This window comes from Anomaloglossus baeobatrachus, chromosome 2, assembly GCF_048569485.1.
Source record: "Anomaloglossus baeobatrachus isolate aAnoBae1 chromosome 2, aAnoBae1.hap1, whole genome shotgun sequence".
Classification (NCBI taxonomy): Eukaryota; Metazoa; Chordata; class Amphibia; order Anura; family Aromobatidae; genus Anomaloglossus; species Anomaloglossus baeobatrachus.
The window spans coordinates 157,481,288-157,506,093 of NC_134354.1; the positions used below are offsets into that span (position 1 = coordinate 157,481,288).

A 24,806-nucleotide genomic window follows, 5' to 3' on the forward strand; every position below is an offset into this window, starting at 1 on the left:
GGTCCCTAATGGAACGGGGAGTCGACCGTGTGCTAGAGCATGTCGCCGGTACACGGCGATACACATATGTGCACCGTGTACCGGAGAGATGCACTCGCAGGTCCTACATGACGTGTCATAGTCATGTGACCAGTCTGTAGCCAATGAGATAATAGCCACGTGACTGGTCACATGGCTATTTTGACATCACGATAGGTCCTGCATCTCTGCTGGCAGTGCAGGTCACCGGGAGGATTCAGCGATCATCGGATGGAATAGCGGCAGGAGACAGAGTGCAGAAGGGATCGCGAGGACCGGTAAGTGTTATGGCAATGTTTATTAACTGTTTGTGTACATTTATAATGCATTTATGTGTTTGTGATTGCCTCCCATTCTAGCCTATACGTTCGAGTTCGGTTCGTCGAACGTTCGACTAACCGAACTCGAACGGGACCCCCGTTTGGCGAGCCGACCTCGAGCCGAACCGGGACCGGTTCGCTCATCTCTACTGCTGAGGTATTTGCTCATAGACCTCCATAGATACCGTACTTTACAATTTATCACTTACATGCGTGAGAGGATTGGTAAAATCATATACATGCTCCATTATTAGCTAGTCATTTTTTTTCTCTTTTTTAACTTCGAGAAGCCTTTCGGTATAGAAAAACACTGTTTTATCTTGTGTCAACAAACAAACATTTTAGCGACTTGAGAGAATTTTAAGGTAGTGGAAAGGTATTCTTCAATAGGGATATAAGGAAATGTTATTTATTGTCGGTGGGAAGAAGTCTTTAATCTTCCATTTAACTCATGTTGGAGAAAGAAGAAAGCTCTGAACAGAGGGTAAAAGCAACAACTTGGAACATGCTACTGTTCATTTATCTAATTTATTACTGTGATCAATGTCTGCTTTCTAGAATTCTTTAAGAATAGGTAAAGGAAGCAATTTATATGTTTATTCTCCTTTTGTTTCTCTCCAACAGGCAGCTCAGCTAATTTAACCTGCAAAGCCTTCTTCGGCTACAGTGGTGATGTTAGCCCATTAATTTACTGGATGAAAGGGGAAAAATTTATTGAAGATTTGGATGAGAAGAGAGTCAGAGAGAGCGATATCAGGTAATATAAAACAAAGAGAACAAAAATTTCATAAAGTGTATAAAATGAATACTTTCTAAATAGAATCATAGAATATTAGATTTGTAAGGGACCTCCTAGGTCATCTAGTCCAACCACCTGCTCAAAGCAGGATTCACTAAATCATCCCAGACAGATGTCCGTCCAACCTCTTTTTAAAAGACTTCCATTGAAGGAAAACTCACAACCTCTCGTGGCAGCCTGTTCCACTCATTGATCACCCTCACTGTCAAAAAGTTTTTTCTAATATCTAATCTGTGTCTCCTCCCCCATCAGTTTCATCCCATTGCTTCTAGTCTTTCCTTGTGAAAATGAGAATAAAAATAAAATCTTTATCAATATTTTATTGTGAGTTGCCCACATTATTTTATACTATTTTTTAAGTTACAGTATATCACGATAAAAGGATATCACTAATAAACCATAAAGAGTTGTATCCCATATATTCAATGCACAGAGGAATCAAGTGCATTTATAATGCATTTTTATGTGTTTGTGATTGCCTCCCATTCTAGCCTATACGTTCGAGTTCGGTTCGTCGAACGTTCGACTAACCGAACTCGAACGGGACCCCCGTTTGGCGAGCCGACCTCGAGCCGGCTCGAGCCGGATCGAGCCGACCTCGATCTTAAAAGTAGAGATGTTGGGAATCAGTTTGCAGGACCCTGTTCAGCACTCACATCAGTAATCTGTGGCCACCAGATAAGAGTTATGCTAACCTCATTTTATCGGAAGGCATCGTTGCCTCCTCGTTTGATTAGCTGAATCAGTGGATCGTCATTGTTGTAGTATGACACACCGTGCCAGCCCAAATATTCAAAAGAAATGCTGTTGGAGGTAAAAGGCTATTTGCTGTCTTCCAACTCGTTGCCACAGACTGCTAGACTTGGTCTGGTGAATCAATTTGCATAATCTCTACTTCAAAGAATACTCTGGTAAAAAATGAAAAATCACATTATAAATCACATTATAAGTATATTTGTTTTACCCTGTACATTGTAAAGGGCTTTGTTCTCAAAGTTATTGGCTGTTAGTATATTTTCTTCTCATGGTGGCACAAAATGATTTTGTTTGCATGCCATAAATTATTTGTGGTTTGTAACTCAGTAGATTACCTCTCTCATCATATCATAGATATCTTTGAGCAAGTATTTACAACCAACCAAAAAACTAATGAGTCACAGTGCACTGGGGAGGGAAAATAGCTAATTGGTCACAATTTGTTCATGTTCACTTAGAGGTGTACTCCCTTTTGTTGCCATGTCTGCGTTTGTGTTGTTTATAGGACACACCAAATGTACACTTTTAAGCCTTGGCGCTACTTGCATTTTACACAGACGAGAGCAATCCCATAAACAACTGGATTGCATGAGCACTAGTTTTAGCTATGATGAAGTGTCCATCTGCAATTCATTACTCCATGATGACATCCTGGAGCTGGTGGATATAAGACACCTTGCATTCTTCCACCTTCCATTTTGACGATGTCCCACAAATGCTTTATAGGGTTTAGGTCTGGAGACATTCTTGGCCAGTCTAGCCCCTTTACGCTCAGTTTCTTTAGCAGTGTAGTGGTCATCTTGGAGGTGTGATTGGGTTTGTTATCATGTTTGAATATTGCCCTTCAGCCCAATTTTTGAAAGGGGGGAATCATGCTCTGATTCATTATGTAATAGAGCATATTGCCCTTCATGGTTCCCTCAATGAACAGTATTTCCCCAAAGCTGGCAGCACTCATGATGCCCCAAACCATGACACTCCATCGACCATGCTTGACGGTAAGACAAGACGCAGATGTCTTCGTACTCCTCACCTGGTTGGGCCAGACACTTTGACACCATCTGAACCAACTAAGTTTGTCTTGGTCTCACCAGAACAGGACATAGTTCCAACAATCCATGCCCTTAGTCTGCTTGTTTTAAGCATCATCTTTAGAAGATACTTCCTTCTAGGACAACAGCCATGCAAACCTATTTGATGCAGTGTGTGGTGCATGGACTGAGCACTGACAGGCTGACTCTCCATCCCTTTAACCTCTGCAGTAATGCTGGCAGCATTCAAATGTCTATTTTGAAAAGATAACTTCTGGATATGACTCTTAGCACGTGCATTCAACTACTTTGCTTGACCATCCCAAGGCCTGTTCTGAGTTGAATCTGTCTTGTGATACTGCTGTATGGTCTTGGCTACCATGCTGTAGCTCAGTTTAAAGGTATTGGCAATCTTTTTTTAGCCTAAACCATCTTTATGTAGAGCAACAATTTTTTATCTCAGATACTCAGAGAATGCTTTGCCATGAGGTGCCTTGTTGAACTTCCAGTGACCAGTATGAAATAGTGTATGAGAGATAACATCAAATTTAACACACCTGCTCCCCATTCACACCCAAGACCTTGCAAAGCTAATAAGTCCCAAGACACTGGGGAGGGAAAATGGCTAATTGGTCACAATTTGGTCATATTCACTTAGGGGTATACTCCTTTTGTTGCTGTCAGTTTTGACATTAATGGCTGTTTTTGAGTTGTTTATAGTGCACACCAAATTTCGACTTTTAACCCCTTCAGCCCCCAGCATTTTTTGACCTTACTGACCTCACCATTTTGCGCAATTCTGACCAGTGTCCCTTAATGAGGTTATAACTCTGGAATGCTTCAACGGATCCTAGCGATTCTGACATTGGTTTTTTTGTGACATATTGTACTTCATGAAAGTGGTAAATTTAGGCCGATTTTTTTTGTGTTCATTTTTGAAAATTTCGAGAAATTTGGCGAAAATTTTGAAAATTGCGCAGTTTTCAAAATTTGAAAATTTTTGCCCATAAATCTGAGAGCTATGTCACACAAATGTACTTTACACCAGCGCAATTTTCAAAAATATTTTTTTTTTGTTAGGAAGTTAGAAGGTGTAAAAGTTCATCAGCAATTTCTCATTTTTCCAACAAAATTTACAAAAACCTTTTTTAGGGACCACATCACATTTGAAGTGACTTTGAGAGGCCTAAGGGACAGAAAATACCCAAAAGTGACCCCATTCTAAAAACTGCACCCCTCAGGCTACTCAAAACCATATCCATGAAGTTTATTACCTCTGTAGGTGCTTCACAAGAATCAAAGCAATGTGGAAGAAAAAAATGAAAATTTACTTTTTTACACAAAAATGTTACTTTAGCCATAAAATTTAGCATTTTCACAAGGGTATCAGAAAAAATTACACCATAAAATGTGGTGGAAATCACTTGTTTGGATGCACGGCAGGGCTCGGAAGGCAAGAAGCACTATTTAACTTATTAAACACAAAATTGTCTGGAATAGATAGCGGATGCCATGTTGCGTTTGGAGACCCCCTGAGGTGCCTAAACAATGGAGCTCCCCCACAAGTGACCCCATTTTGGAAACTAGACCCCCTCATGGAATTTTTTTTAGATTTTTAGCGAGCCCTTTGAATCCCTGGGGGCTTCACAGAAATGTATAACATTGAGCCGGGAAAATGCGCGCGCACACACACACACACAAACACACATGGCGCTCTGTACCGACCCCTTCCACCATCATTCTGCACCGACCCCCCCCTATGCCCATAGGGAACACATGTAGGGAATACATACTTACCCCTCCTCGGTTACCGCCTCTCCTGCACGTTCGCCCGCTGTCTAGTCTGGACATATCAGCACAGTAGTGACGTCACCGCTGCACTGAACTGTCAGAGACAGACAGCGGGACAGTGATGAGAAGAAGCGCTCCCTCTCATCAACGCTTTCAAATATATCGGCATCTGTGATCTGTGATGCCGGTACATTTAAATGTGCGATACTGAGCAGGGGACCCGTTGCTGGCGGTGACACCACGGCAGCCGCCGCCAGGCCCCTCCCCCAGGTCATGGACCCCACAGCAGTGCAGGGGGAGGTTGTGGGCAGAGTACGGGGTACGGGGGAATGTGTGGGAGGGTGCAGGGAAGGGAGACCGGGACTCCACGCACTGTACCCGCCCAGCAGGGCGGCAACATGCTGTTCCCAGATTTGCATGTCAACATGGTCCTGCCCATATTGACATGAAATGACCGGAAGCAGCAATATCGCGGCAGGAGCGGCCACATGACCACTCTGAGCCGGGGGAGAGGGGCTGACAGCAGGGCAGGTAAGTGGTCACTATCTACTTACCTGCCCCAATGTAGCCCAATAGTGTAATAATAAAAAAAGAAAATTAAGCCGGATAACACCTTTAACTCGGGTCAGGTTAATATTATTTCAGAGCCTCCAAGCTCTGCATTCTCTGCCTGACCTACGGGTTGCCAGCAGCTCCTTTACCATCTGGGAGCATGGTGGATCCCGACTGCCGATTGGTATATACACCACCTTATCCTAATCCACCAGTCCCCAATAAAAGTATGTTTTTTCAATGCATATTAGTTTGATCTTGTGAACTTTTGTTTGCATAATTTATCCTATCATGATCTAATTTGCTATGACAATTGGGAGATTGTGGGACTGTTGCTTTGCCACCTATTATGTCAAAGTCACCATTGACAACAACCTTTCAGATATTGATAGTTTCAGTGCTGGCCACAGTCAAAGCACATGTAGTGATAGCTCAACTATGCACTACTGTTGACTGCTACTGCAGATGTCACAGGAATAACTCCTGCGCCGAGGCCATCTCTGGTAGAGATAAACAAACCTTTCAATGTTTGTTGTTGGTTCACTGACTTTCTCAATATTCACTGAACAGTTTGCTGAACAGTTTGATGAACATATCTTCACTAGAGTTGAGCGCGGTTCGTGATTCGTGGTTCTCCAGTTCACGGTTTGAGTGATTTTGGGGGCTGTTCTAGATCGAACTAGAACTCGAGCTTTTTGCTAAAGCTCGATAGTTCTAGTTAAGTTCGAGAACGGTTCTAACAGCAAAAAGCCAAGCTAAGTACTAGCTGGCTTTTCGCTGTAATAGTGTAAGTCACTGTGTGACTCACACTGTTATGAAATTTCAGCGTATAGTGTGCGTGGACTGCGCATTCAGATCACTGCTGCTGGGATAATGGCGATCGCCATTTTTTTTTTCCTTGTCTTCCTTCCCTAAGCGCGCACGTGTAGTGGGGCGGGCCAGCATGTCAGCCAATCCCAGACACCCACACAGATAAGTTGACTTTTAGCCAGAGAAAAAACGGCATGTGTGATAGGATGTCCATGTCACATGTCCTTGCATTATAAAAACGGGTATCTGCCCGTCAGGACGCCATAACCTGCCTTCTGCGTCTGGGTATCAGTCACCGCTGGCGTAGCTCCTGTCTCCGATACTGCTGTGTACGCTCTACACATAGCGCTATACAGAATAGAGATAGAAGTTTCTTTTAGCCCTTGTAAGGGCTACTAACAGCAGGCTCAGAGCCATAGGAAACAGTCAGGTCCGTGGAAACAGATTTTAACAGCTACAGATAAGAGTGTCTGTGTAGCTAAGGTCAGGGACTTCCTCGCTGCATTTCCCCATTAGGAGAGATATAAAGTGAGGCTTCCTTTCCTCTACACAGACCCACAACCCTGCCACTGTACCCTCCTGCCCTTTGCACACTCAAGCTCATTGTTACTAAGCCATTATGCTAGCAAACAGTTAAGAAACTTAGTGGCATCCTAAAAGTGGCTGTTGGACTCCATTTGTGCCCCACTGGTGCCAAGCTATTTGCAGCACCACTGCATTGCACACTCAAACTCATTTTTACTAAGCCATTATTCTAGCAAACACTGAGGAAACTTAGTGGCATCCTAAAAGTGGCCGTTGGACTTCATTATTGTCCCACTGGTGCAAAGATATTTGCAGCACCTTTGCATTGCACACTCAAATTCATTTTTACTAAGCCATTATACTAGCAAAGACTGAGGAAACTTAATGGCATCCTAAAAGTGGCTGTTGGACTTCATTATTGTCCCACTGGTGCACAGATATTTGCAGCACCTTTGCATTGCACACTCAAAATCATTTTTACTAAGCCATTATACTAGCAAACACTGAGGAAACTTAGCGGCATCCTAAAAGTGGCTGTTGGACTTCATTATTGTCCCACTGGTGCAAAGCTATTTGCAGCACCACTGCATTGCACACTCAAACTCATTTTTACTAAGCTATTATACTAGCAAACACTGAGGAAACTTAGTGGCATCCTAAAAGTGGCCGTTGGACTTCATTATTGTCCCACTGGTGCAAAGATATTTGCAGCACCTTTGCATTGCACACTCAAATTCATTTTTACTAAGCCATTATACTAGCAAAGACTGAGGAAACTTAATGGCATCCTAAAAGTGGCTGTTGGACTTCATTATTGTCCCACTGGTGCACAGATATTTGCAGCACCTTTGCATTGCACACTCAAAATCATTTTTACTAAGCCATTATACTAGCAAACACTGAGGAAACTTAGCGGCATCCTAAAAGTGGCTGTTGGACTTCATTATTGTCCCACTGGTGCAAAGCTATTTGCAGCACCACTGCATTGCACACTCAAACTCATTTTTACTAAGCTATTATACTAGCAAACACTGAGGAAACTTAGTGGCATCCTAAAAGTGGCTGTTGGACGTCATTATTGTCCCACTGGTGCACAGATATTTGCAGCACCACTGCATTGCACACTCGAACTCATTTTTACTAAGCTATTATACTAGCAAACACTGAGGAAACTAAGTGGCATCCTAAAAGTGGCTGTTGGACTTCATTATTGTCCCACTGGCAGCACCTTTGCATTGCACACTCAAACTCATTTTTACTAAGCTATTATACTAGCAAACACTGAGGAAACTTAGTGGCATCCTAAAAGTGGCTGTTGGACTTCATTATTGTCCCACTGGTGCAAACTAATTGCAGCACCACTGCATTGCAAACTCAAACTCATTTTTACTAAGCTATTATACTAGCAAACACTGAGGAAATTTAGTGGCATCCTAAAAGTGGCTGTTGGACTTCATTATTGTCCCACTGGTGCAAAGCTATTTGCAGCACCACTGCATTGCACAGTCAAACTCATTTTTACTAAGCTATTATACTAGCAAACACTGAGGAAACTTAGTGGCATCCTAAAAGTGGCTGTTGGACTTCATTATTGTCCCACTGGTGCAAAGATATCTGCAGCACCACTGCATTGCACACTCAAACTCATTTTTACTAAGCCATTATACTAGCAAACACTGAGGAAACTTAGTGGCATCCTAAAAGTGGCTGTTGGACTTCATTATTGTCCCACTGGTGAAAAGCTATTTGCAGCACCACTGCATTGCACACTCAAACTCATTTTTACTAAGCCATTATACTAGCAAACACTGAGGAAACTTAGTGGCATCCTAAAAGTGGCTGTTGGACTTCATTATTGTCCCACTGGTGCACAGATATTTGCAGCACCACTGCATTGCACACTCGAACTCATTTTTACTAAGCTATTATACTAGCAAACACTGAGGAAACTAAGTGGCATCCTAAAAGTGGCTGTTGGACTTCATTATTGTCCCACTGGCAGCACCTTTGCATTGCACACTCAAACTCATTTTTACTAAGCTATTATACTAGCAAACACTGAGGAAACTTAGTGGCATCCTAAAAGTGGCTGTTGGACTTCATTATTGTCCCACTGGTGCAAACTAATTGCAGCACCACTGCATTGCAAACTCAAACTCATTTTTACTAAGCTATTATACTAGCAAACACTGAGGAAATTTAGTGGCATCCTAAAAGTGGCTGTTGGACTTCATTATTGTCCCACTGGTGCAAAGCTATTTGCAGCACCACTGCTTTGCACAGTCAAACTCATTTTTACTAAGCTATTATACTAGCAAACACTGAGGAAACTTAGTGGCATCCTAAAAGTGGCTGTTGGACTTCATTATTGTCCCACTGGTGCAAAGATATCTGCAGCACCACTGCATTGCACACTCAAACTCATTTTTACTAAGCCATTATACTAGCAAACACTGAGGAAACTTAGTGGCATCCCAAAAGTGGCTGTTGGACTTCATTATTGTCCCACTGGTGAAAAGCTATTTGCAGCACCACTGCATTGCACACTCAAACTCATTTTTACTAAGCCATTATACTAGCAAACACTGAGGAAACTTAGTGGCATCCTAAAAGTGGCTGTTGGACTTCATTATTGTCTCACTGGTGCAAAGATATTTGCGGCACCTCTGAAACTCATTGTTACTAAGCCATTCTAATAGAAAACTGTACTGCCAGCTTAAGGGCCGTAGTTGCATTGTCAGGGAGTGTTATTGTTGTTTATTCTGCTGTCAATAAAGCTAAACCCCTGCTGCAATCTACACCACCTCTCAATTTTTACTACCACATTTTAAGTGCACAATCTTGTCGCAATTAAAATGACTGGCAAAATGACAGATGCTGGTGGAAAGGGGAAGAGGCGTGTTGGAAAAGGAAAAAAAGGTTTTTTCCCGTGGGGAAGGTGGCAAAGCTCCATTAACATCTGCTGAAGATAGACCATCTTCCAGCAAAAGTAAGATGTCTACTACTTACCGTGGACAATCCGATGTGCTCCCTTTTTTACGGACACGAACAACTGGAACAAAGGTAGATGATGGCCAAAAACAGAAAATGCTTGAATGGATCTCAAGTGGTCCAACAAGTGCCCTCTCCGCCACCTCAACTACCGCATCCAAAAAACACCAGTCCTCTGAGTTGTCATCCCAATCAAACTTGCTTTCTCCCAGCTCTCAAGTCTCCCTGCAAAGTATGGTGGAACTGAGATGGCTCAGTCTGCAGAGTTGTTCAGTCACACTATAGTCTGGGAATCAGAGGTCTGCTCCCAAGCTACAGTGAGTACAGACCAGGAAATGGTCTGCAGTGATGCCCAGAACCTTTGTGACTCTGATTCAGGCCGTGAGGACCAAGTTTCTGAGCATAATGTTGACCCTTATTCTCAAACTGTAACACATGTTGTTATAGACAATGAGGAAACACAACGCTTGATGAGGAAGTTCTTGATCCCACCTACTGTCAACCCCCAGTCAGGCACTCGAGGAGGTCAACAGAGGCGGTGGAGGAGGATGTAACTGACGACGAAGTTACCTTGCGCCTTCTTGGACAGAGGAGTAGTACTGGTAGCACATCTACAACTGCATCCTCAGCCACCACTCTGCCTCTGAGCACTAGTCGGAAGGGCTCAGCAGGTCGCATGCCCTCTAAGCCTTGCCTAGCCTGGACCTTTTTTGACATAGCAAAAGATCACCCAAATCATCTGATATGTAAAATTTGTCGTGATTCTGTTAGTAGAGGGCAAAACCTCAGCAGTTTGACAAATTCTTCCATGAATCGTCACATGAATAAATATCATATGTCCCAGTGGGTAGCTCACCGTGCTGCAATGCGGCCTAGCGGAGCGGACCATCCACCGCCTGCCCCTTGCAGTGCATTCACGCGCTCTTCATCTTCTAGGACTGTGGAGACAGCTGTCACACCTGGTTTTCCACGCACAACTTCCACCACTGTAACTGCAATAGGCAGTTTGCTTGGTAGGTCATCAGTTGGTTTGGAAGGGGAAACAAGTGCGTGTGTACAGCTCTCTCAGACATCGATAGCACCAACGTTGGATGAAGGCAACATCATGTCTACGCCTGCACTTTCCTCACAAACCTGCATTTTTCCAGGGACACCCTACTCAGCACCGTCTACACACAGCAGCCAGATCTCTGTCCCTCAGATGTGGACAAATAAAAGGCCATTTCCTGCGACCCATGACAAAGCTAAGAGGTTGACTTTATCCCTCTGTAAGCTCTTGGCTACCGAAATGCTGCCTTTCTGCCTGGTGGACACAAAGGATTTTGTAGACCTTATGTTTGTCGCTGTGCCCCAGTACCAGATGCCCAGTCGCCACTACTTCTCTAAGAAAGGTGTGCCTGCGCTACCCCAGCATGTCGCACACAACATCACCGCTTCCTTGAGAAACTCTGTGTGTGAACGGGTGCATTTCACCACTGATACTTGGACCAGTAAGCATGGACAGGGACGTTACATGTCGCTAACTGGGCACTAGGTAACTATGGTGATAGATGGGGAAGGGTCTGCTGCACAAGTCTTGCCGTCCCCACGACTTGTGTGTCAATCCTCTGTCTGTCCTCTGCCACTGCTTCTGCCTCCTCCACCTCCTCTGGGTCCTCCAACTCCGCCCCAAGCCTGCCTGGTCAGGCCACCAGCATTCTAACTGCGCAGAAGGAATAACGCACCCCTCTTTACTATGCTGGCAGCAGAGCGCAACAGCATCAGGCGGTCTTTAGCTTGAAATGTCTTGGAAATAAGAGTCATACAGCGGCTGAGTTGTGGGCAGCTATGGAGACTGAGTTTGGTAAATGGTTGTCTCCACTCAACCTGTAGCCTGGTAAGGCCGTGTGTGACAATGCTGCAAACCTGGGTGCGGCCCTTCGCCTGGGCAAGGTGACACACGTGCCTTGTATGGCTCACGTGTTGAACCTTGTTGTCCATCAATTTTTAACCCCTTCACGACCTTGGACGGATCTATCCGTCAAGGATCGTGTCCAGTTAAGCCCCGCCCCCTGCCGCGGGCAGGTGGCGGCGGTTGGCACACATATCAGCTGTTTTTAACAGCTGATATGTGTGCCTGCTAGCCGCGGGTGGAATCGCTTCCATCCACGGCCATTAACTCCAAAGTCTGGCAGCAAGCTCTAAATGCACGCGGCCATGTTTTTTACTTACCGCCGCTCCCACCGGACGTCATGTGCATTATCACGTGACTATCAGTGGTTGCCATCGTAGCACTGGGTCATGTGATGATGCCTGCAGCTACGATGTTTCACTTTCGTTTTTTCTCGGCCGAGAGCAGAGGGAAAAACAAAGTGAATGAATCTGCTGTTTACAGCTGTATAGCTGTAATCACCAGATAGACAATAGCGATCGTAAAATAAAAAAAAGTAAAAAAAAAGGTTTTAATAAATTAAAAACAAACAAAAAAACCTAAAAGTTCAAATCACCCCCCTTTCCCCCCATTGAAAATTAAAGGGTTAAAAAACAAATAAATATACACTTATTTGGTATCGCCGCGTTCAGAAATGCCTGATCTATCAAAATATAAAATCAATTAATCTGACTGGTAAACGGCGTAGTGGAAAAAAAATTCCAAATGCCAAAATTACGTTTTTTGGTCGCCGCAAGTTTTACGCAAAATGCAATAACAGGCGATCAAAACGTAGCATCTGTGCAAAAATAGTACCATTATAAACGTCAGCTCGAGACTCAAAAAATAAGCCATCACTAAGCCATAGATCCTAAAAAATAAGAACACTACGTGTTTTGGAAAATGGCGCAAAACGTGCGCCACTTTTATTGGACAAACTTGTGAATTTTTTTTAACCCCTTAGATACAAGTAAACCTATACATCTTTGGTGTCTACAAACTCGCACCGACCTGAGGCATCACAAAGATACATCAGTTTTATCATATAGTAAACACGGTGAATAAAACATCCCAAAAACTATTGTGCGATCACACTTTTTTTGCAGTTTTTCCACACTTGGAATTTTTTTGCTGTTTTCCAGTACAATATATGATAAAACCTATGGTTTCATTTAAAAGTACAACTCGTCCCTCAAAAAACAAGCCTTCATATGGCAAGATTGACAAAATAATAAAAAAAGGTACGGCTCTCGGAAAAAAGGAGCAAAAGACAAAAACGCAAAAACGTAAATTGCCCGGTGGCTGAAGGGGTTAACACACTATCCTGGCCTAGATGGCCTTCTGAACAGGGCACGAAAACTGTCTGCTCACTTCCACCGTTCAACCACCGCAGCTGAGCCACTTGCATTGCTCCAGAAGTCTTTCGGCCTGCCGGTTCCTCGCCTCAAATGCAATGTGCCGACATGCTGGAATTCGACTCTCCACATGTTACAGCGACTGTGGCAGCACCGTCGAGCCCTGGTGAAATACGTCATGACGTATAACCTGGGCCAATGAGATGCAGAGGTGGGGCAGATCACCCTGATGGAGTGGTCTCAGATCAAGGACCTATGTATGCACCCTTCTGCACTGTTTCGACATGGCGACGAATATGTTTAGCGCTGACAATGCCATTATCAGCATGATAATTCCAGTCATTTACATGCTGGAGCACACGCTAAACACTATTCGGAGTCAGGGGGTTGGAAAACAGGAAGGGGAGGAACTACAGGAGGATTCATATGAGCAAGAGACAACAACATCACCAAGGTCCAGACGTTCATCATCACCAACGCAGCAGGCATGGGACCATGGGGGACAGGGATCAACAAGGGTGCATGGTAGCAGGCGAAATGTTGAGGAAGGTGCAGGAGAACATGAAGAAATGGAGGACAAATTGTCCATGGACATGGAAGACTCAGCGGATGAGGGAGACCTTGGTCAAATTTCAGTTGAAAGAGGTTGGGGGAGATGTCAAAGGAAGAAAGAACGGTTAGCACCTCTATGCCACAAACACAGCGTGGACTTGGTCCGCATGGCTGCGCAAGACACATGAGCGCCTTCTTGCTGCACTACCTCCAACATGACCCTCGTATTGTCAAAATTAGAAGTGATGATGACTACTGGATTGCCACACTATTAGATCCCCGGTGCAAGCCCAAATTTTGTGACATAATTACAGCCATAGAAAGAGACGCACGTATGCAGGAGTATCAGCAGAAGCTGTTACTCGATCTTAGCTCGGCTTTTCCACCAAACAACTGTGGTGCAGGGAGTGAATCTCCCAGTTGTAACTTGACAAACATGGGACGGTCTCGACATCTTCAACAGTCTACCCGTACCAGCAGCACCATATGGGGTGCTGGTAACAGCAATTTTATTAAATCTTTTCATAATTTTTTTAGACCATCCTTTGCAAGGCCACCAGAGAAAACAAGTCTGACACATAGTCAGCAGCTGGAGAGGATGATACAGGAGTATCTCCAAATGAACAACGATGCCATGACTTTGCAAATGGAGCCTTGCTCATTTTGGGCTTCAAATCTTGAAAAATGGCCAGAGCTCTCCACTTATGCGTTGGAGATTTAGTCATGTTTAGCTGCCAGCGTTGTCTCTGAACGTGTCTTCAGTGCTGCTGGGTGTGTGCTGACAGATAAGCGCACGCGTCTTTCCAGTGACAATGTGGACAGACTAACGTTCATCAATATGAACAAGTCATGGATCCAGAAGGAATTTACTACCCCTGTGTCATCCTGGGGAGAGTAAATGCTTGTGGATTTGGAATGTGCTTGATGCAAATCAAAACATCCTGTTTGCAACAGAGGCACAAGTGCTGCCACTGAAAGGGTGGGTGTCTGTGTGGTCCCATTTTTGGAAAAAAGGGAGACTCCGCTTGGAGTAACCCTTGCTTGCTGTGTTTGTTAAAAGGAGCCAAGATGAACAAATCATGGTTCAGCAAAGACTTTGCTACATACCCCGGTGTCATCCTGGGGACGGTTAAGTATGGCGTATTTTAGAATGTGCATGATGCAAATCTACCTGTGAAGTGTACAACTGGGGAACAAGTGCTGCCACTAAAGAGGTGGGTGTCTATGTGGCCCAATTTTTGGAAAAAAGGGAGACTCCGCTTGGAGTAACCCTTGCTTGCTGTGTTTTTTAAAAGGATCCAAGATGATTAATTCATGGATCAGCAAAGACTTCGCTACCTACCCCGGTGTCCTCCTGGGGACGGTTAAGTATGGCGTATTTTTGAATGTGCTTGATGCAAACCTACCTGTGTAGTGTACAACTGGGGCACAAGTGCTGCCACTGAAGGGGTGGGTGTCTGTGTGGCCCAATTTTTGGAAAAAAGGGAGACTCCGCTTGGAGTAACCCTTGCTTGCTGTGTTTTTTAAAAGGAGCCAAGATGAACAATTCATGGTTCAGCCAAGACTTTGCTACCTACCCCGGTGTCATCCTGGGGACAGTTAATTATGGCGTATTTTAGAATGTGCTTGATGCAAATCTAGCTGTGAAGTGTACAACTGGGGCACAAGTGCTGCCACTGAAGGGGTGGGTGTCTGTGTGGCCCAATTTTTGGAAAAAAGGGAGACTCCGCTTGGAGTAATCCTTGCTTGCTGTGTTTTTTAAAAGGAGCCAAGATGAACAATTCATGGTTCAGCAAAGACTTTGCTACCTACCACGGTGTCATCCTGGGGACGGTTAAGTATGGCGTATTTTAGAATGTGCTTGATGCAAATCTAACTGTGAAGTGTACAACTGGGGCACAAGTGCTGCCACTGAAGGGGTGGGTGTCTATGTGGCCCAATTTTTGGAAAAAAGGGAGACTTAGCTTGGAGTAACCCTTGCTTGCTGTGTTTTTTAAAAGGAGCCAAGATGAACAATTCATGGTTCAGCAAAGACTTTGCTACCTACCCCGGTGTCATCCTGGGGACGGTTAAGTATGGCGCATTTTAGAATGAGCTTGATGCAAATCTACCTGTGAAGTGTACAACTGGGCACAAGTGCTGCCACTGAAGGGGTGTGTCTGTGTGGCCCAATTTTTGGAAAAAAGGGAGACTCAGCTTGGAGTAACCCTTGCTTGCTGTGTTTTATAAAAGGAGCCAAAATGAACAATTCATGGTTCAGCAAAGACTTTGCTACCTACCCCGGTGTCATCCTGGGGACGGTTAAGTATGGCGCATTTTAGAATGAGCTTGATGCAAATCTACCTGTGAAGTGTACAACTGGGCACAAGTGCTGCCACTCAAGGGGTGGGCGTCTGTCTGGCCCAATTTTTGGAAAAAGGGAGACTCCGCTTGGAGTAACCCTTGCTTGCTGTGTTTTTTAAAAGGAGCCAAGATGAACAATTCATGGTTCAGCAAAGACTTTACTACCTACCCCGGTGTCATCCTGGGGACGGTTAAGGATGGCGTATTTTAGAATGTGCTTGATGCAAATCTAGCTGTGAAGTATACAACTGGGGCACAAGTGCTGCCACTGAAAGGGGTGGGTGTCTGTGTGGCCCAATTTTTGGAAAAAAGGGAGACTCTGCTTGGAGTAACCCTTGCTTGCAGTATTTCTAAAAATGATCCAAGATGTACAGATCTTGGATCAGCAAAGACTTAGCTACCTACCCCGGTGTCATCCTGGGGACAGTTAAGGATGGCGTATTTTTGAATGTGCTTGATGCAAATCTAGCTGTGAAGTGTACAACTGGGGCACAAGTGCTGCCACTGAAGGGGTGGGTGTCTGTGTGGCCCAATTTTTGGAAAAAAGGGAGACTCCGCTTGGAGTAATCCTTGCTTGCTGTGTTTTTTAAAAGGAGCCAAGATGAACAATTCATGGTTCAGCAAAGACTTTGCTACCTACCACGGTGTCATCCTGGGGACGGTTAAGTATGGTGTATTTTAGAATGTGCTTGATGCAAATCTAGCTGTGAAGTGTACAATTGGGGCACAAGTGTTGCCACTGAAGGGGTGGGTGTCTATGTGGCCCAATTTTTGGAAAAAAAGGGAGACTCAGCTTGGAGTAACCCTTGCTTGCTGTGTTTTTTAAAAGGAGCCAAGATGAACAATTCATGGTTCAGCAAAGACTTTGCTACCTACCCCGGTGTCATCCTGAGGACGGTTAAGTATGGCGTATTTTAGAATGTGCTTGATGCAAATCTAGCTGTGAAGTGTACAACTGGGGCACAAGTGCTGCCACTGAAGGGGTGGGTGTCTGTGTGGCCCAATTTTTGGAAAAAAGGGAGACTCTGCTTGGAGTAACCCTTGCTTGCAGTATTTCTAAAAATGATCCAAGATGAACAGATCTTGGATCAGCAAAGACTTAGCTACCTACCCCGGTGTCATCCTGGGGACAGTTAAGGATGGCGTATTTTTGAATGTGCTTGATGCAAATCTACCTGTGAAGTGTACAACTAGGGCACAAGTGCTGCCACTGAAGGGGTGGGTGTCTGTGTGGCCCAATGTTTGAAAAAAAGGGAGACTCCGCTTGGAGTAACCCTTGCTTGATGTGTTTTTTAAAAGGAGCCAAGATGAACAATTCATCGTTCAGCAAAGACTTTGCTACCTACCCCAGTGTCATCCTGGGGACGGTTAAGTATGGCGTATTTTAGAATGTGCTTGATGCAAATCTACCTGTGAAGTGTACAACTGGGGCACAAGTGCTGCCACTGAAGGGTTGGGTGTCTGTGTGGCCCAATTTTTGGAAAAAAGGGAGACTCCGCTTGGAGTCACCTTGCGGTGTTTTACATGATTTTAGAAGGGCATGCCATGCCTTTATCTGTGTCTCGTCCTCTTTTTCCTCGTTACGCTGTTTTGTTTTTGCATGAGAATTTGTTCTTGTCACTTTCTCATGTGTTTGTGTTGTGTTGTGAGTTGTTTGTCACCTTTTGGACACCTTTGAGGGTGTTTTCTAGGTGTTCTTATGTATTTGTGATTGCCTCCCATTGTTTCCTATGCGGTTCGAGCGGTTTGCCGAACCAAACTCGATCGAGACCTCCATTCGAACCGAACTCAAGCCGAACCACGGCCGGTTCGCTCATCTCTAATCTGCACATCAATGAATTGCCTAGGAGACAAAACTTATGTGTTAGTAAGGGCTAAGGAGGCTGTTATTAGTAGAGTTGAGCGCGGTTCGCGGTTCTCCAGTTCGCGGTTCGAGTGATTTTGGGGGCTGTTCTAGATCGAACTAGAATTCGAGCTTTTTGCTAAAAGCTCGATAGTTCTAGATACGTTCGAGAACGGTTCTATCAGCAAAAAGCAGGGCTTTTTACAGCTACAGTGTGCAGGAGCCATCGCTGGCAGCCTGCCAGAAGCTGGTAACCAAGATAAACATCGGGTATCCAAGCAAAGCGCTTTGATTAGTAACCGATGTTTATCCTAGTTACGTTCAGGAAGCCCACACTTCCCCGCTCAGCTCGCTCCGCCCCCTCCTGCCCGCGGCATGTACACACGTACACACACACACACACACACACACTCTGCACACATGGTCCCGCTCGGCTTACCTGCGGTGATGAAGTCCCGCCATCCCGACCTCAACGCTGTCACTGTCCTCCATGGCCGCCGCTTGTCACATCACCTTCTCTCGCTTCCGACCTGAGACTGACTAGCGGTGACGTCACGGGCCTCTCGCGATACTTGGCTATGAAGGTGGCGGTCATTAAACTCAGTGACAGGTGCTGTCGGCACTGCAGGAGATCAGCGCAGGTAATGTACCTTGCTGACAGCAGCACTTGTCATCCCCTGCAGTGACCTAGGCTGACCCATTGATGTTAGCTCAGGTTACTTCATTGCTCTCCCAGCCAATGGGGAACATCCTGCTCTTCATTGACTGGGACAGTGTGGATCGTCATGGCAACCCCTTGGATTACACCAGACCTGGATTTGTTTTTCTTTCTAATAAATTGGTTAAAGAGGGAATGTTTTGGGGAGTGTTTTTTCAAATAAAAATGTGTTTGTCTTCTATTTTTTTTTATTACTGACTGGGTTGGTGATGTCGGGTATCTGATAGACGCCTGACCTCACCAACCCCAGGGCTTGATGCCAGGTGACATTACACATCTGGTATTAACCCCATATATTACCCCGTTTGCCACCGCACCAGGGCGCGGGTTGAGCTGGGGCGAAGCACCAGGATTGGCGCATCTAATGGATGCGCCACTTCTGGGTCGGCTGCGGCCTGCTATTTTTAGGCTGGGGAGAGTCCAATAACCATGGACCTCCCTAGTCTGAGAATATCAGACCCCAGCTGTCTGCTTTACCTTGGCTGGTGATCCAATTTTGGGGGGACCCCTACGTGTTTTTTTTTAATTATTTATTTAATTTAAAATAACAGCGTGGGGTGCCCTCAGTTTTGGATTACCAGCCAAGGTGAGGTTGCCAGTTGTGGTCTGCAGGCTGCAGCCGTCTGCTTTACCCTAGCTGGCTACAAAACTAGGGGGAACCCTACGTCATTTTTTTTTTCATTTTTTTGGCTAAATACAAAGCTAAGCACCCCTTAGTGCCACATGAAAGGCACCAAAGGGTGCAAAATTACAAAATGCAGGAGAGTGGGACATTATGTGTCTTTCTGCCATTATAATGACAGAAAAGACTGATATGAAGTGTACAAGCACAACAAAATCACCAGAGCGCTCTACGCTGTGAAAAGCAGTACAAAATGGCACTGGAGTGAACATGTGACCGCCTCATGTAGGATGAAGCTATGGATCCTGGGTAAATTTATGCATTTACCCTCCTTCAGTTTTTTTGCAGTACACAAAAAAACGGAAGGCACACGGAACGGAAACGGATGCCACACGGATGCACCCGTGAAAAAAAACGGACTGTTTTTTGCAGACCGCAAAAATGGATCGGTCGTGTTAATGTAGCCTTATTCTGATCTGCCGTTTATAAACAGCAGGCAGAAATAAGTGAATAGCGCCCCCCGGCGTTAGAAAATCTCCGGGGTTTCAGGGCTAGCTGAAACCCTGGAGATCATGATTCAGGACGGTTTTTCCGGTTCCCGCTCACGTGATCACAGGTATACACCATACACCGATGATCACGTTACAGTAAAAGAGAGCGCCGGTAAAAAATTATTTATCTCCTATCTGGCATGAACAAACACTTCTTCTCCAATTCTTCTCCACTTCTTCTCCACTTTTTCTCCACTTTTTCTCCACTTTTTCTCCACTTCTTCACCACTTCTTCTCCACTTCTTCTCCACTTCTCCACTTTTTCTCCACCTTTTCTCCACTTTTTCTCCATTTTTTCTCCACTTTTTCTACATTTTTTCTCCACTTTTTCTCCACTTTTTCTCCACTTTTTCTCCATTTTTTCTCCACTTTTTCTCCCCTTTTTCTCCACTTTTTCTCCACTTGTTCTCCACTTTTTCTCCACTTGTTCTCCACTTTTTCTCCCCTTTTTATCCACTTTTTCTCCACTTGTTCTCCACTTTTTCTCCACTTGTTCTCCACTTTTTCTCCATGTTTTCTCCACTTTTTCTCCACTTTTTCTCCTTTTCTTCTCCACTTCTTCTCCACTTTTTCTCCACCTTTTCTCCACTTTTTCTACATTTTTTCTCCACTTTTTCTACATTTTTTCTCCCCTTTTTCTCCACTTTTTCTCCACTTTTTCTCCACTTTTTCCCCACTTCTTCTCCACTTCTTCTCCACTTTTTCTCCACCTTTTCTCCACTTTTTCTCCATTTTTTCTCCACTTTTTCTCCACTTTTTCTACATTTTTTCTCCACTTTTTCTCCACTTTTTCTCCGTTCTTTTTCTATGGTCGGTCTACCCATTAGCTCTGCCATGAATAGTGTAGCTCTACACCTACTGCACATGTTACTTTATGATTGACATCTCTTTCGTACCAGAGCTGTCTAAGCCTACTCTGACCCCATATTTGTCATTACTATATTGTCCTTGTACTGTATTATGACATTTGTATCATGTGTTTCATTTCTTGCTGTGTTGCAATTTTTTTGCTGCATCCCAATTGTACCTCTACATTGTTCGAGTTTATGTTATTGTTCTCTCACTCTTATGTGATACTGATTATTGTCATTTTTCATGATTACATGAAAATAAGTCCAATCTGACGAAGGCTCAGGCCGAAAAGTCATTTGTAACTTGTTTTGGACAAAAACATATATGCTTATGAAAAAAAAATTTTCTTAATACGGACCAATAAAGAGTGATTTTGCATTACTATCCATTGTGACTTACTGACTTAGTCTGGGAGATTTAGAGTGCCGAGGTTACTCACTAATTTTATCTATTATTACCTCTGAGCACCTATATACCAGTGAGCAGTGCTTCCTCTACAGTAGTTCTCCTGATTAGGCATGCCCTTACCTCATGAGCAGGGCATTGCAGCTTTGGTAGCAACCATTACGACATGGACTCTGCTGCTGTGGACCCGGGGAGAGTGAGTGCAGATTCATTGCACCCACACTTCTCACATGAAGGGTCCGCACTCCTAGAAAATGGGGGATACGTTCCCTGAGTGTCTCCCACCCATATTCTAGACGGTCCAGAGTCATCGTGGGACAACTTTATTTTTTTCTTACAATAAATTGGTGAAAGAGGAAATGTTTTGGGGACTGTTTTTTCAAATAAATTTCTTTTGTCGATTTTTTTTTTGTTAGTACTGACAGTTTATGATGTTGGGTATCTAATAGACACCATGACATCACAAACTGCTGGGCTTGATCTCAGGTGACTTTACAGCTAGTATCAACCCGATTTATTACCCCGTTTGCCACTGCACCAGGGCACGGGATGAGCTGGGGTGAAGTGCCAGGATTGGCGCATCTAGTTGATGCGCCACGTCTGGGGTGCCTGCGGCCTGCTATTTTTAGGCTGTGAAGGCCCAATAACTATGGACCTTCCCACCCTGAGAATACCAGACCACAGCTGTCCTCTTTACCTTGCCTGGTGATCCAATTTGGGGGGGACCCTACTTTTATTGTGTAATTATTAATATTTATAAAATAATTATAAAAAAGAGCCTGAGGGGACCTCCACATTGGATCCCCAACCACGGTAAAGCTGCCAGCTGTGGTTTTCAGGCTACAGCCGTCTGCTTTACCCTAGCTGGCTATCAAAAATGGGGGGACCCAACGTCATTTTTTTTTAACTATTTTTTAAATAGAAAAAATTTATGGGCTTCCCTGTATTTTGATTGCCAACCAAGGTAACGGCAGGCAGATGGGGGTGGCAACCCATAGCTGTCTGCTTTATCTGCACTGAGAATCAAAAATACCGCGGAGCGCTACGTCATTTTTTTAAAGATTTATTTTTACAGCACTGTGATGTCCAGCAATCAAAATACAGGGAAGCCCATTTTGTTTTTAGTTATTTAAAGAAATAATTAAAAAAAATATATATGGGCTCCCGCTGCATTTTTTGTATTGCTAGCTAAGGGTAATCCAAGCAGCTACTGGCTGCTAACCCCCACTGCTTGGTGTTACCTTCACTGGCAATGGAAAACCCAGGGAAGCATTTTTTATTTTTTTTGCCAAAAAACTACAAAAAAAGGACGTGAGCTTCGCCATATTTTTGTATGCTAATTTTTTCAGGGGGCAAAAAACTTCTGCATACAGTCCTGGATGGAGTATGCTGAGCCTTGTAGTTCTGCAGCTGCTGTCTGTCTGTATGGAGAAGAGCAGACAGCAGCTGCAGAACTACAAGGCTCAGCATACTCCATCCAGGACTGTATGCAGAAGTTTTTTGCCCACCAAAAAAATGACGTGGGCTTCGCCATATTTTTGTATGCTAGCCAGGTACAGCAGGCAGCCACGGGCTGCCTCCAACCCCCAGTTGCCTATTTGTACCCGGCTGGGAACCAAAAATATAGGGAAGCCCGATTTTTTTAATTATTTCACTTATTTCATGAAATAATTAAAAAACAAATGACGTGGGCTTCGCCCCATTTTTGTGTCCAGCCAGGTACAACTAGGCAGCTGGGGATTGGAATCCGCAGCACAGGTTAGCCCGAGGTTTCTGGGCGCCTCTGCTGCGAATTTCAGTCCACAGCCGTCCCAGAAAATGGCGCTCTCATAGAAGCGCCATCATCTGGCGTTGTATCCAACTCTTCCAACAGCCCTGGAGCCGGGTGGCTTGTTGGGTAATCATGAGTTAATATTGGCTTTGTTTTACTAGCCAGTATTAAGCCAGAGATTATTAATGTCAGGCACGTTTGACCCGGCCATTAAGAATCTCCAATAAAGGGTTAAAAAAAAGACACCACACAGAGAAAAAATACTTTAATAGAAATAAATACACAGACACATTAGAGACTCCATCTTTATTACCCCCTGTCAGCCCTCCACGATCCTGCTCTTCTGTCTTTCTCGTTCAACAAATGCAGTTCTGCTACATCACTGCTGCATGGGGGAAGACGCTGCTTCCCGTGGGGCATTCACTCCGTGAAAGCTGCACGAGAAGCAGCATGCAGCCTTCACTCCGTGAGTGATCAGTGCTGCTAGCGGTAACAGCGGTAACGCTGACAGACGCTTTACCATAGAAACGGTGCTCCCGGAGCCGCGGTTAGCGGTACCGTCACCGCTAACTGCGTTGCTATGGCAACGGTGATCTCCGTTAATGACCGGCTGTGTCAGCCGGTCCCTAACAGAACGGGGAGTCGACCGTGTGCTAGAGCATGTCGCCGGTACACGGCGATACACAAATGTGCACCGTGTACCGGAGAGATGCACTCGCAGGTCCTACTTGACGCGTCATAGTCATGAGACCAGTCTGTAGCCAATGAGATAATAGCCATGTGACTGGTCACATGGCTTTTTTGACGTCACGATAGGTCCTGCATCTCTGCTGGCAGTGCCGGTCACCGGGAGGATTCAGCGATCATCGGCTGGAATAGTGGCAGGAGACAGAGTGCAGGAGGGATCGCGGGGACCGGTAAGTGTTATGGCAATGTTTATTAACTGTATGTGTACATTTATAATGCATTTTTATGTGTTTGTGATTGCCTCCCATTATAGCCTGTTGGTTCGAGTTTGGTTCGTCGAACGTTCGACGAACCGAACTCGAGCGGGAGCTCCGTTCGGCGAACCGACCTCGAGCTGAACCGCGACCGGTTCGCTCATCTCTAGTTATTAGTAAGGGCTAGGAGGGCTGCAAAAGAAAGAAAATAAGGAATAAAGCACTACAGTTATACTTATCTTCCCGATGGCTTTCACACTGTTTCCTGGTCTGCACATTAACCCTCATATATAATCACTGTTTCCCCAGCCCACCGGCAATCCCAGCATCTCTGGTTGGTTAGAGTCAGATTGCACCCCCACCCTGTGTGACAGCATCTGTGATTGGTTGGAATAACACATGATGTCCCCTATAGCGGTGTAAAATAAATAAAAACAAAATTGGCATAAGATTTCCCCATATTGTGATACACAGCGCAGATAAAGCAGATGGGTACAGGCTGTAGCCCCCAGCCGTGTGCTTATTTTGGCTGTATATCAAAATATCAAATTACGAGGGACCCCATGCAGCTTTTGTTTAATTTTTTAAATAAATAATTTTGAAAAACGCGTGTGTTCCCACCTATTTTCATACCCAGCAAAGATAAAGCTGACAGCGGGGGCTGGTATTCTCAGGCTGGGGATGTGACAATTTCGGGCTTTACTTAGCTCCTCCCATTTGCCCTAGTGCAGTGGCAATTGGACTTATATAAGTAATTAATGACTACTGTGATTTTTCAGTTGCCATCAAACCCTAGATTAGTAATGGGGAGCTGTCTATGAGACCCCCATTACTAATGCTGTAAGTCAAAAGAAATTAAACATACACACTGAAAAAACATCCTTTATTTGAAAGAAAATACACATACCTTCTTTCACCCCTTTATTAACCTCCAAAACACTATTGCAGTTTTGATGTATTTACACAATCTCCCACGACGATCCCCGCTCTGTTGCATACTAAAATTGCAGTGTGAGGGCACATTAGAAAACAAAAACGCCCACTGCAGCTTCAGGCAGAAATTGACTGTGCCACAGCTGTGAGCAGTGATCACAAGTAAACTCACCTCAGGTGAACGTATTCAACTCAGTGACCTCACCTCAGGTGAAATCATTGACTTCAATGAGACCTGCTTCTCCATACAGAAAACAGCAGAGGACGTTGGAAAGAAATGCAGATTTGGTGCTGAAATTTATACAATATATATCTAAACCAAATCTGCATCTTCTGGCAAAAAAATTCATCTAAACGTGATGCAGTTTTGACACAATATTGATACAATTTTTTGCTAGGAGATGCAGATTTGGTGTAA

The 24,806-nt window shown here is 44.5% G+C and overlaps 1 protein-coding gene across 1 annotated transcript in view; it reads left to right on the forward strand.

The window, feature by feature from the left end:
- The window catches only part of IL1RAPL1 (interleukin 1 receptor accessory protein like 1), a 2,286,687-nt gene that overhangs the window by 2,151,009 nt on the left and 110,872 nt on the right, over positions 1-24,806 (forward strand). The window contains exon 7 of the mRNA XM_075335457.1: positions 963-1,095. Within this exon, the coding sequence (XP_075191572.1) occupies positions 963-1,095 (133 nt within the window). The remainder of the gene's footprint in view (positions 1-962; positions 1,096-24,806) is intronic.